At 36.9% G+C, this 16,588-nt stretch overlaps 1 protein-coding gene and 1 pseudogene across 3 annotated transcripts; one reads left to right on the forward strand and one right to left on the reverse strand.

The window, feature by feature from the left end:
* The first annotated feature begins 217 nt into the window (after positions 1-217).
* LOC129901660 (8-hydroxygeraniol dehydrogenase-like) lies at positions 218-2,657 on the forward strand (annotated as a pseudogene).
* Positions 2,658-4,170: 1,513 nt separating this feature from the next.
* On the reverse strand, positions 4,171-9,125 carry LOC129899239 (TMV resistance protein N-like). 3 transcript variants are annotated; one of them, XR_008769492.1, is made up of 6 exons: positions 8,542-9,125; positions 7,170-8,247; positions 6,674-6,967; positions 5,389-6,458; positions 5,019-5,255; positions 4,171-4,944 (listed from the first exon to the last, which is right to left on the reverse strand). XR_008769492.1 is itself a non-coding variant. In XM_055974123.1 (5 exons), exons 1-4 carry the CDS (start codon positions 9,033-9,035, stop codon positions 5,031-5,033), a joined length of 3,294 nt encoding a protein of 1,097 aa, XP_055830098.1. In that variant the 5' UTR covers positions 9,036-9,122; the 3' UTR covers positions 4,171-4,944; positions 5,019-5,030. The 3 variants fall into 3 exon arrangements, 2 of the variants coding, with proteins under 2 accessions (XP_055830098.1, XP_055830099.1); XM_055974123.1 differs by having other exon boundaries at positions 5,019-6,458; positions 8,542-9,122; XM_055974124.1 differs by having other exon boundaries at positions 5,019-6,455; positions 8,542-9,121.
* Between the last annotated feature and the right edge of the window lie 7,463 nt (positions 9,126-16,588).

The following is a 16,588-nucleotide window of genomic DNA, read 5'->3' on the forward strand; positions in this document are numbered from 1 at the left end:
CATGGTTTATATTGACAATGTATACACCTTTGTAAAGTAGGGCAGATGATAGTACAATCTTTCATTACCTATGTTAGCACGGGCCTTGTCCATCTAGTATATAATATAAGTCAACAAAAATAAGCCTTGCAAAATACTATTTTTTCTGTTTGGTCCCTTGGCTCCTTTCACTCACAACAAAAGATCTATTTTAAATGAGATAAGTACAACCACTACTTTTTCCACTCCAATAATATTGTTTTCTCTTTCTTATATATTATTGCTACATAGTATAGTACATATTACTCAAGAATCATTTTTAAAAAATGGAAAAATCGCATGAGAATGAACATCCCATTAAGGCATTTGGATGGGCAGCTAGAGACAGTTCTGGGGTACTTTCTCCTCTCAATTTTTCAAGAAGGTACAAATTTATTCATTTCTTTGATTTGTGAAATTATACCGACTACGTTATTGTTATTGAGATTTAATTTTGGATTTTGAAATGGGTGCAGGGTAACTAGTAAAAAAGATGTGCAGTTCAAAGTTATGTATTGTGGAATTTGCCATACTGATCTTCATCAGATCAAGAATGAATGGGGCATCACCAAATATCCCATTATACCTGGGCAAGTTTACTCTTTTTATTTTTATTTTTTTATGTTCCTTAGTTGCGATCATTGAAAATTTTTTACCATGCATATAGGTAACAAAAAATTGTACATATTTATACAAAAACTGTTCACTCAATTTTACATAAGAGAATTTTTTTGGGTTTTTTTTATTAATATTCTCTTGTAAGAATTTCTGACTCCGCCACTTAGTAAATATGCAAGAGCTATTCATTAATAGCATTCAGCCTTCTATTATCTGTTGGGACCTATGTTGCTTAGACTATTCAAACATACATTTGGTCGTATATCGGATCCTACAAAGTTCGATATGGTGCTTCAAGGGTCCGAGCAACATAGATTTGCACTATGTGGTAAACAATTTTGAGCCTCAAGAAGATTATGTAAGTGGATGTTGCCTTTTAACACCCCAAAAAAAAACTTGGATGGAGGGGTCAGAAGGCAGGTCAATTTCTTATATAGTCACTCAATTACTTATAATTATTATATCAAGGAGTCATTTTTTTTATTCCATTTTTTTTCATTAAAGAAAATTATTATCTGAGATAATATTAGTTGAGTGACGAGAATGATCAACTCGTATAGGGATAGTAATTTATTTTTGTATAGTTTTAAGTCAACTAAGAAATGTGTAGCCAAATGTAAAGTGAAATTGATTAACAAGCTATGCCTTGGAGGTCAATATAGTTTTGAATTTATGGGATCAAAATTATGTCAATCTCAATTGATTTTTCAGGCATGAAATTATTGGGGTGGTAACTGAGGTTGGTAACAACTAACTAGGTAGACAAGTTCAAAATCGGAGACAAAATAGGCATGGGATATATAGTAGGATCGTATCGCGAATGTGAAAATTGTGCCAACGATCTTGAGAATTACTGTCCCGGTCAGGTAATGACAGCCAATGGTACTTACTCTAACGGAACCATCAGCCACGGAGGTTACTCCGATCTCATGGTTGTCGATGAGCATTTTGTCGTTCGTTGGCCAGATAATTTGCCTATGGAAGCTGCTCCCCTGTTATGTACAGGGGTCACAACTTACAGCCCTTTGAGATATTTTGGACTTGACAAGCCTGGAATGCACATTGGTATTGTTGGTCTTGGAGGACTTGGACATATGGCTGTAAAATTCGCCAAGGCGTTTGGAACCAAAGTGACTGTCATTAATACATCTCTTAGTAAGAAAGACGAAGCACTTGAGCGTTTAGGGGCAGACTCATTTTTGGTTAGTCGTGACCTGACCAAATGCAGGTTAGTCAGTCAATCAATCAATCAATCAACTATGCTTCAATTTCAAATTTATAATGGTATTCATGTGACATAGGAATAATAGAGTATGAATTTTCGTTTGCACATGTAAAAACGAGCAGGCTGTAGTGGGGTCGCTTGATGGTATCATTGACACTGTCTCGGCAGTTCATCCTATTTTTCCTATGCTTAATTTGTTGAAAACTAATAGGAAGCTTGTAATGGTTGGTGCACCAGAAAAACCATTAGAGTTGCCCGTATTTCCCTTGCTTTTAGGTACATTTTGCGTAATACTTTATTCTTCATTTAATTTCGAACATGTTCATTTCATTAAAATGATAATACAAGTTTATAATGTGGAAAATAGGACGGAAGCTAGTGGCGGAGAGTTCAACAGGAGGGGTGAAAGAGATGCAAGAGATGGTAAACTTTGCGGAAAAACATAACATAACACCGGATGTTGAAGTCGTGCCAATGAAGTACGTGAATACAGCGTTGGAGCGTCTCGTGAAATCGGACGTGAAATATCGTTTTGTGCTTGACATTGGCAATATAATGAACAAGAGTTAATATAGGGACATCTTGTTCTTGTTGTGTGTTTGTATTTTAAGCAAGAAAAGATGGTGTGAGTGCATAAGGGAATTACTAAACATTCCTTTCTACTACTCTTATGTTCCATATTATATGAAACGATAATAAGTATGCGTAATTTATTTTTAATAATATGTTAAATTGCACTGATGATGATGTAAAAAATCATTATACACTATCAATGAATATACTCTTTTTATAATTATTTTTCATCTAGTGTTTGGTACTCGCATTGAGGTTCGACAAATTCTGGACTTCTTTATTTTTATTTTCCATTCAGTGTTTGGTAGCTACTTTGAGGCTCCGATTAAATTTGAATTCAAGTCGAAAAGTCCTATATTTGAGGGGTAAAACGTTCTCTAATAAAGACGAATTTGTACTTAGAAATATTTGAATTCGAAACTTTTGATTAAGGATGAAGAATCACTTATTACTCTACCATAACCCTTGTTGGTGCATATAATATAACTTGGTAGTGACTCCGCGATAGCTCTCCAAAAAATCAGAATAAGGTAAAATTGAAGATAAGATTTGCATTTAATTCTTTAAATTGATTGTACGTTGTCTGATTTTTCGACAAAATCCCCCCAGCTTCAATTTTCTTTTTAATATTTTGATCGAAATTCAATTTGATCCAGATATTAGATTTCTTTTTCTTTTTGGAAATTTATGAATATTCTAAGCAAACAATATATTGGATCGAGTGACATGTCATTTAAAAAAAGTAACATGAAGCTTAGAATTGGAATGTACATAGTCAATACCTTTGAACGAAATGCGACAAAAGAAAAAGAACAAAAATTCATGGACCGACCCCATCATCTCCACCCCGTAGGAATTACGAGATCAACCCAAGGACGCCATCGGCATCCAGGGGTCACGAACCAACCGTTCAAGGCGTAACATTGAAACTGCTATGTAAGCTTTTGTTTACCGAGGGTTGAGAGAGATTTTGTTTATGAATTTTTGAGTAGAATATGATTGTGAAGTGTATAAGAAAAGAAGGTTTGTATGGCTTAAACACGTGTGGATATATTTTGTAATATTTGTCTCTTTTTTATTTTTATTTTATTGTCGTTCTATGTCTATTGACTATTCGGGGCAACACAAATTGTGCTCTCCGAAAACATAATTTCAATTTTCTATTCGATTCAAAATTCAAATTGAAGTATGGTGAGATGTGGGGGTTGAGGCGGGTGGGTGGGGTAGGGTACGTAGGCCGCTAGAGGAATGGAATGGGAAGAAAATAATTTATGTGAAATATTACGTATGAAACTTATTTTTTCTATTTTTATCAAGAATTTATTCTCCTGATTTTTAACGAAATTGCAAAAAAGTATTTTTCAAAAATATTTGACCAATCAAGTGTAGAATTTAGAAAATATTTTCCCAAATACCCTTCACAAGAAAATTATTCTACTGTGTGTATAGATCATATCACTTTGAATTTTTCATACTGAACACAGCCAATTTATTATTATTTTTTCAAATTATTGTTCACCATATCTTTTCTGATGGCCATTCTGGAAAGGTTAATCACAAACCATGCATATATCCTAATTAGTTATTGTGGAACGAAATTAAGGTGACGCAATTATGCATGGCCACACTATGTATAATTAAATAATTTAATCATATAAAAATAACTATTGCAGCCAGATCTTAGTCCAAGCAATGTCCAGAAACATCAGAGTATAATAATATATGTAATATAATAGTCTTATATTATTGATCCATAAAAAGGCAAATTGTACAGAGAAGACATGACGATAATATTTGCTTCACACCTCATCGACTACGTCATTATCTAAGGGATATTTATACCAATGAAAATTGAAAACCAATACATTTGTTGTAATAATATCTCCAAAAACCAAAAAATTAAATCAAGAAAATGGCTAAATCATATGAAAATGAACACCCAATTAAGGCAGGGCAGCTAGAGACACTTCTGGAGTTCTTTCTCCTTTCAATTTTTCAAGAAGGTACAAATTATTATTTTTTGGTTAAAAAAGTTACCTTTCTTTTTTGTTCAATTCTTGTAATTTTAATGACGTGTTTTTCATCTCTATCGAAAACAAATTGTCTATCATTACAAAAGAAAAGATAGGGTAAGATGTGCCTATACACGCTATAACAAAAACAGTTTTTAGAGACAATAAATGTATATATTAACGAAAGTGTTAAAAATCTTTATCAACATTAGTTAATTATCATTAGATTCAATGTTGTTATATATTTTAGCAGTATTTACAAAGAGTGTTAAAATATATTTGTTACTAATAATTGCCTCTAATAAGACATATTTAGCGACAATTAAGTTATTATCGTTAATTAATTACCACTAAGAATCATTTTTGGTATAGTAACACTATCTTGCTCGGACCCCACCTGTATGATTCCTAGGCTTCTTTCATCCACCTGTTTTGGCAAATTAATCCTGCCATTTATCTGCAATTTGTGTCCCCAAAGTGAGCATCTTCCCACCCATCCTGCCAATAGGGGAAAGAATGAGAAGAAATAATCTTCTATATAAAGAGAGAACACAAATTCATGAGGTATATACCTATATTTAATCTCAAATCCTGGGCTTAGAAGAGGAGCAACTGGCCTCTTCATGATGTTCATCTTTATACATCAAACGAACTCCAAACTTCTTCTTTTCTCCAGTGGAAAATAACCTAATGCGCCCATAGTCATTTGGTGTTTTTCCATTTGCATTAGATGCATTCCATAGGCCAGCAAGGGGTACCAACAAAAAATTAATACCAGTATATTTGGAATGGTTGGATAAGGAAAATTCCTGGGTGATCGACGACATCCCATTAATACCAGTATAATCATAATGCTTGGATAAGGGAATCAAGTGAGCTGTGATGTCAATTAATTTGCCAAAGCAACATACAGCAAATCCAAAGAACTTATCAGATACATACCAATTCTCAGGCAAATAGACTGTTACACTTGTACCTATTCGCTGATGGTGGAACCAACTTGGGATATCCCTCTCCCAACTCGTAAACACTCTTAGTGACAAGGAATCTGAAAGAGAGATGCCATGCTGCAATGATGAGATATTCTGAAACAACGAATTACAGATCGAATCATTGCTCCAATCTGCATTTATTGTGTCTAATTGTTGTGGAAATTCTGGCAGCTGTGTAAGCCTCTTGCAATATGGTAAGTTCAAGAATCGAAGAGCACCAAGCTGGGCTATGCTTCGAGGCAAATGCTCAAAATTATTTCCCCTGAGATCCAACTCTTCCAAAGAGGATAAGGATCCAATGTCTTCCGGAAGTCCTCCATCTATTAAATTGCAGTAAGTGAGATTCAGGCGTTCCAATGAGTGTAACCCTTCATTCACCTGAGGGAACACAAAGTACGCTCTATCTTCTGCTTTTTCTTTTTCAAAAGTCAACAATTTAAGCCTGTTCAAGCGGACGATGGAAGACGTAGGTCGTGAGATTAGAGTATATCTGGCATCAAGCTCCTCCAACTTTTCTAAATCGCCTATCTCTTCCGGTAAGCTTTTAAGTTTTGAGCAGCCCGATACATGTAGCTTCACCAAACCTTTCAACTTACAAATGCTGCTTGGAAGAACTACAAGGCTGTTTAACCTACTCAAATCTAGCTTTGTAAAATGAGCTAGCGCATGATTGATAGATAATGGCAGTTCCCTTATCCCAGACAATTGCATCTTAATCTTTGACTCCGGCTTCATTATTCCGACGATTTCTGGAAATTTCTTTAAACTAGAGCATTGGAAAAGACTCAGAGATTCAAGAGATTCTGCATTAACATATGGAAACCTCTCAAGGCTTTCACAATAAGACAAATTTAAAGCAATGAGTTTTCTAGAACATCTCAGGGAATGGTGAACCTCTTCAAGACTCGTACAATTTGCTAGAGTCAAATGCTCCAAATTTGACATCCCCGTGAAATCGGGTGTCCTCTTCAGCCTTTTGGAGTAACTTAGATCTACCTTCCGTAGAGACGGCAATTGCTGCTATTCAAAACACGGAAAGAATGTTGAAAAATGAGTAGTAAACGACATTTTTTAGATTATGACTGAAAGCGTGAAATGAAAATTTGTTTATTTTACTTTATATGGAAATTACATGCTCAGAAACTAGATAAACATGTTACTATTATAAATAGAAGGAAAAGTATCTACAAAAAAGGACCTTAATCCAATTTTTATTATCTCAAATAGAATGGTACCTTTGTTTCATTCCATAATTGATGCAACGAACTCCATCGGAGATCAAGATGAACAAGCCTTCTGAGATTAAAATTTTCTGGCAATAACTTGCAAGGATAATAATGCCAGACAAACCAACACAAGTTGTTGGGAATGACAATGGAACCATCATGACCATTGAGTATCAAAGAAAAATTGATCCTATCATGTATGCATAATATCCGAAGCCTTCGCATATTTTTCATTACGTCATATTTGTTAAAGAATAGATTTTCAGAATGAGTAAACCAGATTGCTTCCATTGCCATGGTCCCCTATAAAAAGATTAAACAAGTCATAACTTTACAATCCGCTTATCAATATCACTATATATTTTCTTACTCTATTCCCACCATGCAAATTTTTGAAACAAAATATAAGATACAAATATTAGTCAGACATTTCTTAAGAAATATTACAGCTTAAGAGAACCGATTTGTACAATTAATTCTATTATTGCTTGTTTAGCCTACATACCGTATTGTCCACCATCATATCTTTGAAACCTTCAACGTCCCATATTCTGCTAGGCTTTCCGGAATCTTTTTGCAATTTTACTATGTATTTACCCATATTTTGTATTAAGTCATGCATTTGAACTGTATCATTGTCAGAGATGAACACAAGAGACTTGTCAATTAGGACACTCAATTCAATATATGCTCCAGAATAACAGCTCTCAAGAATTGACAGGATGTAATCTTTTCCATACCCTCGTAAGAAGCATGCTATATCTAGAAATATGTCTTGTTGTGTAGTCTCCAGTCCATCATAGCTAATTTTGAGCTTTTCAACGATTTCTGATTTAGAGTTCATTTTCATTTGCTCTATAGCACTTCCCCATGCAGTTATGTCCCTATTATGTAAGAAAGAACCCCACACTTTTAGGGCTAAAGGAAGGCCTTGAGCATGACTTACAACCTCCAATGAGAGCTTCTCAAAACATTCACCTGGAACTTCTTCTTTGAAAGCATATTGATGGAACAATTTAATAGCATCATGGTCAAGTAGTCTAGTCACTTCATATACTACATCATTCTTTCCTATCAAATGCTTATCTCTAGTTGTTGCAATAATCCTACTGCCCTTGCCAAACCAATCAAGATCCCCTGCTAGGTTATCCAAATGATCATTGTGATCTATGTCATCAAGAACAACTAAAACCTTCTTAAATCGAAGTCTACGAGCTATCATGTGCTTTCCATCTTCCTTATTATTCACATAATTATCGTTTTTCCTCAACAGTTCTGAGAGAAGGATATTTTGCAAAGAATGCATTCCAGATTTGTTTTCTTTAATATCCGCAAGAAAACAAGCACCATCAAATTGATTCATGTTTGTATCGAAAATAGCCCTTGCTATTGTCGTTTTACCAACTCCTCCCATTCCCCAGATCCCCACAATCCGAACATCATTGATTTCCATCTCTAGTAAGGATTTTACTTTCTCTAAATGAGTATCTATTCCCACAACATTTCGCAAATAAGATACTGAAGCCTTGCATAATTTGGACGAAACTTGGTCAACAATATGTTGAATACACTCTGATTCAATCCTATAAAAAAGAAGAAGAATATTGCTGATATACACAGATAAGAGAATCAAGAATAAAAGGTAGTATTTCACATTATAGAGTACTCCATAATTATGATAAATCAAACTCTTGAAGAATTAATCAGAATATTATCCCTTCTTACTGATATAAATATATAATCAACCATCATTCATTATTAGGGAAATATGAAAAAATATATTTAAGATTCTGTCTCGACTCATTTTTGAGGTTTGTTCAATAGTAATATAGTATTTATAGGTAGTATTCTTTTCAATTGATGTGGGTTCAACTCACCCGTCACGGATATCACATCCTTTTAGATTTGCGGCAGCAGTTAGGGCAGTTCTCCATGCTTGCACCATCCGCATCCCCTCAACATCATCCTTATACCTCGATTCGTGTTTGGTAAATGCTTCTGCAAAGCTCTCACTTTGGTATCGAACATGTGATGGATCCACATCATAGAAGATCGGTATGACGGTTTGTCTATTTTCTTCCTCCTTGCATTCCATGATCTTCACTAGTTCATTCAAGCACCACCTTGATGTAGCATAATTCCTTGAGAAAACGACTAGTGCAACTTGAGACTCTTCGATAGCTTTCAAGAGTTCTTTTGAGATGGAATCGCCTTGCTCTAGCCTTTTATCATCTTGAAAAGTGAATATTCCTCTGTTTTTCAAACCTTCGTACAAGTGACCCATAAATATCTTACGTGTATCTTCACCTCTAAAACTTAGAAAGACATCGTAGTACTGTGAATCACTCGCAAAAGAAGAAGATGATGCCATGGATTTGGTTTATTTGTAGAAATTTGAGAAAAAAAGATTAAGAATTGTGTGAATAGATAGAATTGATGATATTTGGGTCCAAGTTATTATATACAGGACAACAAATAGGAAAAAGTTTCCAGGAAGATGGGATCTACTCCAATTGAATTGAATTGAATTATTGCTATGGGGTCCACAGTAATATGAACACAATGGACAGCTCAAAATATAAGTGGATGAAGCTGCAAAGAAAGACTATACGTTGGAATTATTGGGAGTGTATTCCATATTCTGTACGCGAATAGAGGCATGACTTAATTCAGATTCTGGAAAATCTTACCTAGGGTAAAATAATTTTTAATAAAGGCTACTCAATATTCAAGGCTCAAATCCAAAATATTTAACTAAAAATGGAGAAATAATTATCGCTCTACCACAATTGTTCGTATCCCTCTCTCTTTCTCTTTTTTGCCAAAGAAAAAAGGCCCTATAATTTTTCTACATGTGTAGTCTTAAATGATATAGGTAATTTACATAAAAAATAGTCAATAACAAATATGTTTTTTCGAACTCAAGATTTCTCAACTGTTGATATTCTATTTTAACTCACTGCTCTGAACTACTTAATTCATTTGCTTGATTGACCATTTTCAGTAATTAACTCCGATTCATAAATTGCTTATATACCATGCATGGATATCAATGGAGGAGAAAATATTTGGGCTTGGCCACTTGAGCTACATTGGTTCCAAGAGAGGTGTCATATCACCTGTACAAATGACGGAAGTTCTATAAATATATGTAGGTACAAAATTATTAATAAGTGTGTAATTAGATAGTTTTTCACCTATTTTTAATGTGTTGTTATCTCCCATCATAATGAATGGATGAAGTCAGATCGTATTGTTGGTGACAAAGAAATTACCCTTCTCTTTTCCTTGCACCTTTATCTTCTTGCACTTTTAGTAGTCCATATTGTGTGCATCTTACATTGGAGTTTTCAAGATTTTGAAGATTGTATTAAATTATTGGTGAAGTGTTGTACTATTGCTTTTGAATATTACTCATCCATAGTATGCAGTAGGAAATTCTTCTCTCTATGGCTCCAAATTCCACAGTAAAATATGTACACAATGGAGAGTTAAAAGTACAAACGGATGAAGCTGCAAAGAAAAAGAATATCCCAAATGAGAAGAACCACAATTTTAGTAAAGGTTGAATGGAATTATTGGCATGGGCGGAGTGTAACACCCCCAAAAGTTTTCACTAAAATTCGAACCCTTCTTCGTGTACGTGTAGGATCGAACTCGACTATTGTGAAGTGTATGCATGAGTTAGGATAAGTACCTAAGTAATTGAAGAGTGTTAGAGGTGATTTAGGGTCATAAGGGATCCCTAGAACCAAGCTAAGTCCAAAGGATTTGTCTTGGCTAAGTTTTTTCGATGAGTTCGTATAAGGGTCGACTTCCAATGACCATATCTTTTTGAATGTGACAATCTGGGTGGCCCTTGACCTATTAAATTAAAGGTCTTTGAGTCTTCTTTTCAACGCCGCCAAGATTGTAATTTTTGAAGTTCGGAGTCAAAAGTTATGACTATCTTAAGAAGGACTAGCACTGCAGGAATTTCAAGCCTGGCTATAACTGCAGAAAAACCTGGGCTTGGCACCGCAGTGGCGCGATGCGCCATTATAGCGCCAGGAACAAGCCTCAGTAGTTTGGTCCTTGGCGCGACGCACCACTATTAGATGTGCAGGTTTTTAAGCCCATTTTCTAGAACCCAGAAAATTTAGGCTTGGCGCTAGAAGGGCGCGATGCGCCATTATAGCGCCAGGAACAAGCCTCAGTAGTTTGGTCCTTGGCACGACGTGACACTATCAGATGTGCAGGTTTTAAGCCTATATTCGACTTGGCGCTGCAGTGGCGCGGCGCGCCACTATACCGCCAGGAGGATTTTAGCCCATTTTTCCAGATTTTTGAGGAAGGGCAAATTGGACATTTTCCCAAATGATATATACATTAGCCTTGGGACGTTTTGGACCATTATTTTCAGTCCCTCCCTCTCTCTAAAAGTCCTAGAAAATCCACTCTCTTCTCCTTCAAATCCATCTCCAACAAGGATTGCCTTCAAGAACTTCAAGGATTCAAGCCTTCCATTGAAGACCCAACATCAAGGTTTCTTCAAAGTCTTCACCAAGGTATGTAAGGCTACTCAAAACATGGGTTGATTCCACCCATGTTCCCTACACCTTCTTTGAGGTTAAGTGTTCATAAAAATGGAGTTTCTTGATAGACTTATATCCAAATGAGTCTTTTCATCTATTATCCCAATTTTTGTTATGTTGATGTTGTAGAGTTAAGAAATGATGTGCTACATGTTGGTATGAGTTGATTGATAGGAGTGGTTAAACATATTTTGTTGATTTCTTTAAATATGTTAATTTTCTTAAATATGTTGATTACCCTAAATTGTTGATTTAGAACCTTGGAGTCTTGATGAGTCCCGGAAAGATTTGCTAAATGAATAGAGGAATGATTGGATAGGATTGTATGATGTTATAAATGCATTTTTAAACTTCACTTGAAAGATACGATTGAGATTGATCGGATAGTATGATTGGAGGAGGTTTGATTGTGATAGAATTGACGATTTGACAAGGTTCCAAACGAGACTTGTCGATATGATTTGATTGAGTTGATTGGATGGAGTTTTATGAGCATTGAGTCTTGGGAGGAGTATCGAGCAATGAATTGGGTAAGAGTAAGTAATAACTCGAATCCAATAACTACATCGCCAAACGTAGGAGGGGATTAAACCGTTAAAGTCGTATGTTTCCCCAAAATTATTGTCCTGACATGATAGGACTTGGTTGGATTGGATCCATGATTGGTTGATTCGTTCATACCCTGGCAAGGTATGAAAGGACGTGGCAACAACGTCGACTTATTATACTATCACTAGCTCATAAGTGATGGTTGTCGGATAACAGAAACTCCTATATAGGTCTTGATAGTACTCTGAGTCGGATTGAATTGAATTGTATGTGATTGGTCCCGTTTAAACCATATTCTTGTTTAGACTTAGGACACTTGGTTGAGTTGTTCTTTCTTATGAGTTGAGACTCCGAGTTGATTTGATTCTTCTTTGATGGTTATTTCATTCGGCCATTTTACATACTCGTACATTCCATGTACTGACGCCATTTGGCCTGCATCATTTCATGATGTAGAGATAGGTACTAGAGATCATCAACCAATATACCGTTAAAGATCTATTCACTTCCAGCTAGTTGGTGAGTCCTCCCAGTTTTCAGAGGATACCGAGATTTTCTTTATCATTTTGATTTATTTTTCTTATTTTGATTTTTGGTAGCCATGGACTTGTCATTGGCACCTCTTGGATTGTTGATAGAGGCTTCATAGACTAGAGTGTGAAAGTGTTGAATTGTCCGTTTTGACTAGTTTTATTCTAGCTAGTTATTGATTGGGTATTTGTTTGGCCTTTGGCCCTAAATTATGAATAACATTCTTATGATTGAGTCTTCCGCTGATAGAATGTGAATGAATGAAAGTGTGACTGGACCAGGTGATTCGCTTGAAGGCCAGAAATGGCTTTTGAGTGTCAGTCACGTCTAGAGTACCCTTCCAGGACGTGACAAACATGGTATCAGAGCACAAAGTTCAAGAGTCCTAGGGAGTCTATGAAGCCGTGTCTAGTAGAGTCTTGCTTATGGGTGTGTTGTACACCACACTTATAATCAGGAGACTATAAGACATTAAGAATTGTTTCACTTCTTTCATACTCTGAACTCGTGCGATAAAGTTAAACTCTATAAAACTTCTTTTCTAATTCGTGTGTTTATACGTTGAAGATAATGCCTCCTAAGCATACTTCCAACCAAAGAAATGCCGATAATACAGAGATTCCACAATCAAAAATATGCCCATTGAGGAAAAGGGGCCGACTTGCAAGGTATGCTGAGGCACCTCAAGTGTCTACCACTCCGCCTGCACCAACTTTGAAGGCAAATTTTTGAGGAGCGATTGTTATACTCACTTAATTAGTGGCTGCCCGCAATGGTAACCAGAGTTCGCCAACTCTTAGCTCTAGTTCCTAAGAGCCTTTTACTGGCACAAGAATTAGAGACTTTTTGAAAATGAATCCGCCGGCATTCACGAGCTCTAGGGTTGATGAAGACCCCCAAAATTTTATTGATGAGATATGGAAGATCCTGAAAGCTATGCACGCTACGAAGATCGAGGGGGTTGAGTTGGTGTCTTATTAGCTCAAGAATATGGCAAATATCTGGTATAATCAGCGGGAACAAAATAGAGGAGAAAATGCTGAGCCTGTTATTTGGGATTCTGAGGGAGCCTTTCTTGACCACTTCTTTCCCAGAGAATTGAGGGAAGCGAAAGTGTAAGAGTTTGTGAATTTGAAACAAGAGGGTATGATCGTTAAAGAGTACAGTCTAATGTTCGTCCAGCTATCCAGATATGCTCCAGAGATAATCCCATATATGAGGTCGAAGATGAGGAAATTTGTCTTCGGATTGGGAAGACATGTGAAGAAGGAGTGCAAGGCAGCATTGTTGATCTCTGACATAGATATTTCCATATTAATGGTGTATGCTCAACAGGTGGAGGATGAGAAGAGGAAAGATATGGAGGAGCATCTGAGCAAGAAGGCAAAATCAGCTGGGCATGAGAATGAACAAAGGCAGAACAAGGGCAATAGGTCCTTCTTCCAGAAGAGGTCTTCCAACTATGCCTCATCCACCGCAAGTGCACCTATGTCGTATAACAAGTATGATCGGCAGGGATAGAGTCACCAGAATTTTAGATCCCAGGGTTCTTAATCCCAGGCTAGCATAGGTCGAGGTTTGAAAAGGAAGCCACTATGCGGCAAGTGCGGTAAACTCCACTTGGGAGAGTACTGAGAGAGGGATGCGGGTTGTTATAAATGTGGACAGGTGGTCCATTTTCAGAGAGAGTGTCCAATATGGGGCAACAGGGCCCAGTATTCTACCCCCGCACCACCAGCTAGAGGTAATCAGAGGGGCACTACTTCAGGTACGAGCGGAGGTACAAATCGTCTATATGTCATGGGTAGTCGCCAAGATCAGGAGAACTCCCCAAACATCGTGACGGGTATAATTCGATTCTCTTCTTTTGACTGTTATGTTTTGATGGATCTGGGTGCCACACTATCTCTTGTGACTCCTTATGTGGCTAGTAAATTCAATAAAATTCCTGAATGTCTTCTTGAGCCTTTCAGTGTAGCTACTTCTATTGGTGATTCTGTCTTAGCTGAGAGAGTCTATAGAGATTGTACTGTGTCAATCCATCACAGGGATACCTTGGCCAACTTAGTTAAGTTGGACATGGTCGATTTTGATGTGATCCTTAGCAGAGACTGGCTTTATGTCTGTTATGCCTCTATTGATTGTAAGACTCAGATTGTCAAGTTTAAATTCCCGAATGAGGCTGTCATAGAGTGGAAGGGTAGTCCTGTCATGCCTAAGGGTAAGTTTATTTCCTACCTTAGTGCCAGAAAGCTGATCTCGAAAGGGTGTATTTATCACATTGTCCGAGTAAAAAATGACAGTATTGAGTCTCCATTCCTTGAGTCAGTCCCAATTGTCAACGAATTTCCTGAAGTCTTTCCTGAAGATCTGCCCAGAGTCCCTCCTGATAGGGAGATCGAGTTTGGGATCGATGTCCTTCCTGGTACCCAGCCTATCTCTATCCCTCTATATAGAATGGCTCCTGCTGAGTTGAAAGAGTTGAAAGAACAGTTGAAGGACTTGTTAGATAAGGGATTCATTAGGCCGAGTGTCTCACCATGGGGTGCTCCCGTCCTATTCGTGCGAAAGAAAGATGGGTCCCTTAGAATGTGTATTGATTACAGGCAACTAAATAAGGTCACCATAAAGAACAAGTACCCTCTCCCCAGAATAGATGATTTATTTAATCAACTTCAAGGTGCCACTTGTTTCTCAAAGATAGACCTAAGATCGGGTTACCATCAGTTGAAGGTGAGGGAGTGTGACATCCCAAACACAGCATTTTGGACCCGTTATGGCCATTTTGAGTTCTTGGTTATGTCATTTGGGTTGACCAACGCCCCTACAACTTTTATGGATCTCATGAATCGAGTATTTAAGCCATATCTTAATATGTTTGTGATTGTATTTATTGATGATATTTTGGTTTACTCCAAGAATGAGGAGGAGCACGCCTATCATCTTAGAGTCGTCTTGCAAACTTTGAAAGACCAGGTATTGTATGCAAAGTTTTCCAAATGTGAATTTTGGCTTGCATCAGTGGCTTTTCTAGGCCACATTATATCTGGAGATGGTATTCAGGTTGATGCTCAAAAGATCGAGGCTGTGAAAAATTAGCCCGGACCTACATCCTCGATAGAGATAAGAAGCTTCTTGGGCTTAGCTGGCTATTATTGAAGGTTTGTAGAGGGATTCTCATCCATATCATCACCATTGATCAAGCTGACCCAAAAGAAGGCTAAGTTCCAATGGTCTGATGTATGTGAGGAGAGTTTCTAGAAATTAAAGACCAAGCTAACCACTGCTTCTGTTCTAACCTTGCCTGATGGAATAGAGGATTTTGTGATCTATTGTGACGCGTCTAAAATTGGTTTGCGATATGTGTTGATGCAGAGGGTTAAGGTGATAGCCTATGCTTTAATACAGCTTAAGGTTCATGAGAGAAATTATCCAACTCATGACCTTGAGCTGGCAGCGGTGGTATTTTCTCTTAAAATTTGGCACCACTACTTGTATGTAGTGCATGTGGATGTGTTCACCGATCATAAGAGTTTGCAATACGTCTTCAGCCAGAAGGAACTCAACCTGAGATAAAGGAGCTGGCTCGAGCTACTCAAGGACTATGATATGAGCATCCTCTACCATCCAGGTAAAGCTAATGCTGTTGCTGATGCTCTTAGCAGGTTGTCTATGGGTAGCACTGCCCATATAGAGGAGGGGAGGAAAGAATTGGCTAAAGAGGTGCATAGACTAGCTCGATTGGGAGTTTGGCTTGAAGAGAATAATGAAGGCGGAGTTAATGTTGAGGATGAGTCTGTGAATTTCATAATTTGTGGGGCCCTCCCCCGACCAAGCCGAGGTGGCGTACGTGAATTTTAAATATTTGGCTTTACGGAGTCGTCTATCAAGGTTATAGGATGATCCGGTCTCATAAGTAGAAGTTATGGATATTTGCACGTTTCTTTCCAACATACATGAGTTTTTAATTCAATTTCACTGAATGGATTTATAAGAAATTTAAGTTCGGATTCCCATAAGTAGAATTTTTTTCGAGATTCAAATTACAACCTACTACACTTAGGATATGCCAAAGAAGAAAAGGAAGAGTTTTACATACCTTATCCGCCTATTACACTCACCTCAACTCAACTCCCATTTTCTCCAAAATCTATAAATGGTCACAATTATCAATTGTAAGTTATGAACCCTTAAGAGTTAAATTTTTTTCCTTACTTGTCTACAAAAATTTGGGCAACACCTCCCCTATAAATTTAACATCCTCGAGAAT

The sequence above is a fragment of the Solanum dulcamara genome, chromosome 8 (assembly GCF_947179165.1).
Source record: "Solanum dulcamara chromosome 8, daSolDulc1.2, whole genome shotgun sequence".
Taxonomy (NCBI): domain Eukaryota; kingdom Viridiplantae; phylum Streptophyta; class Magnoliopsida; order Solanales; family Solanaceae; genus Solanum; species Solanum dulcamara.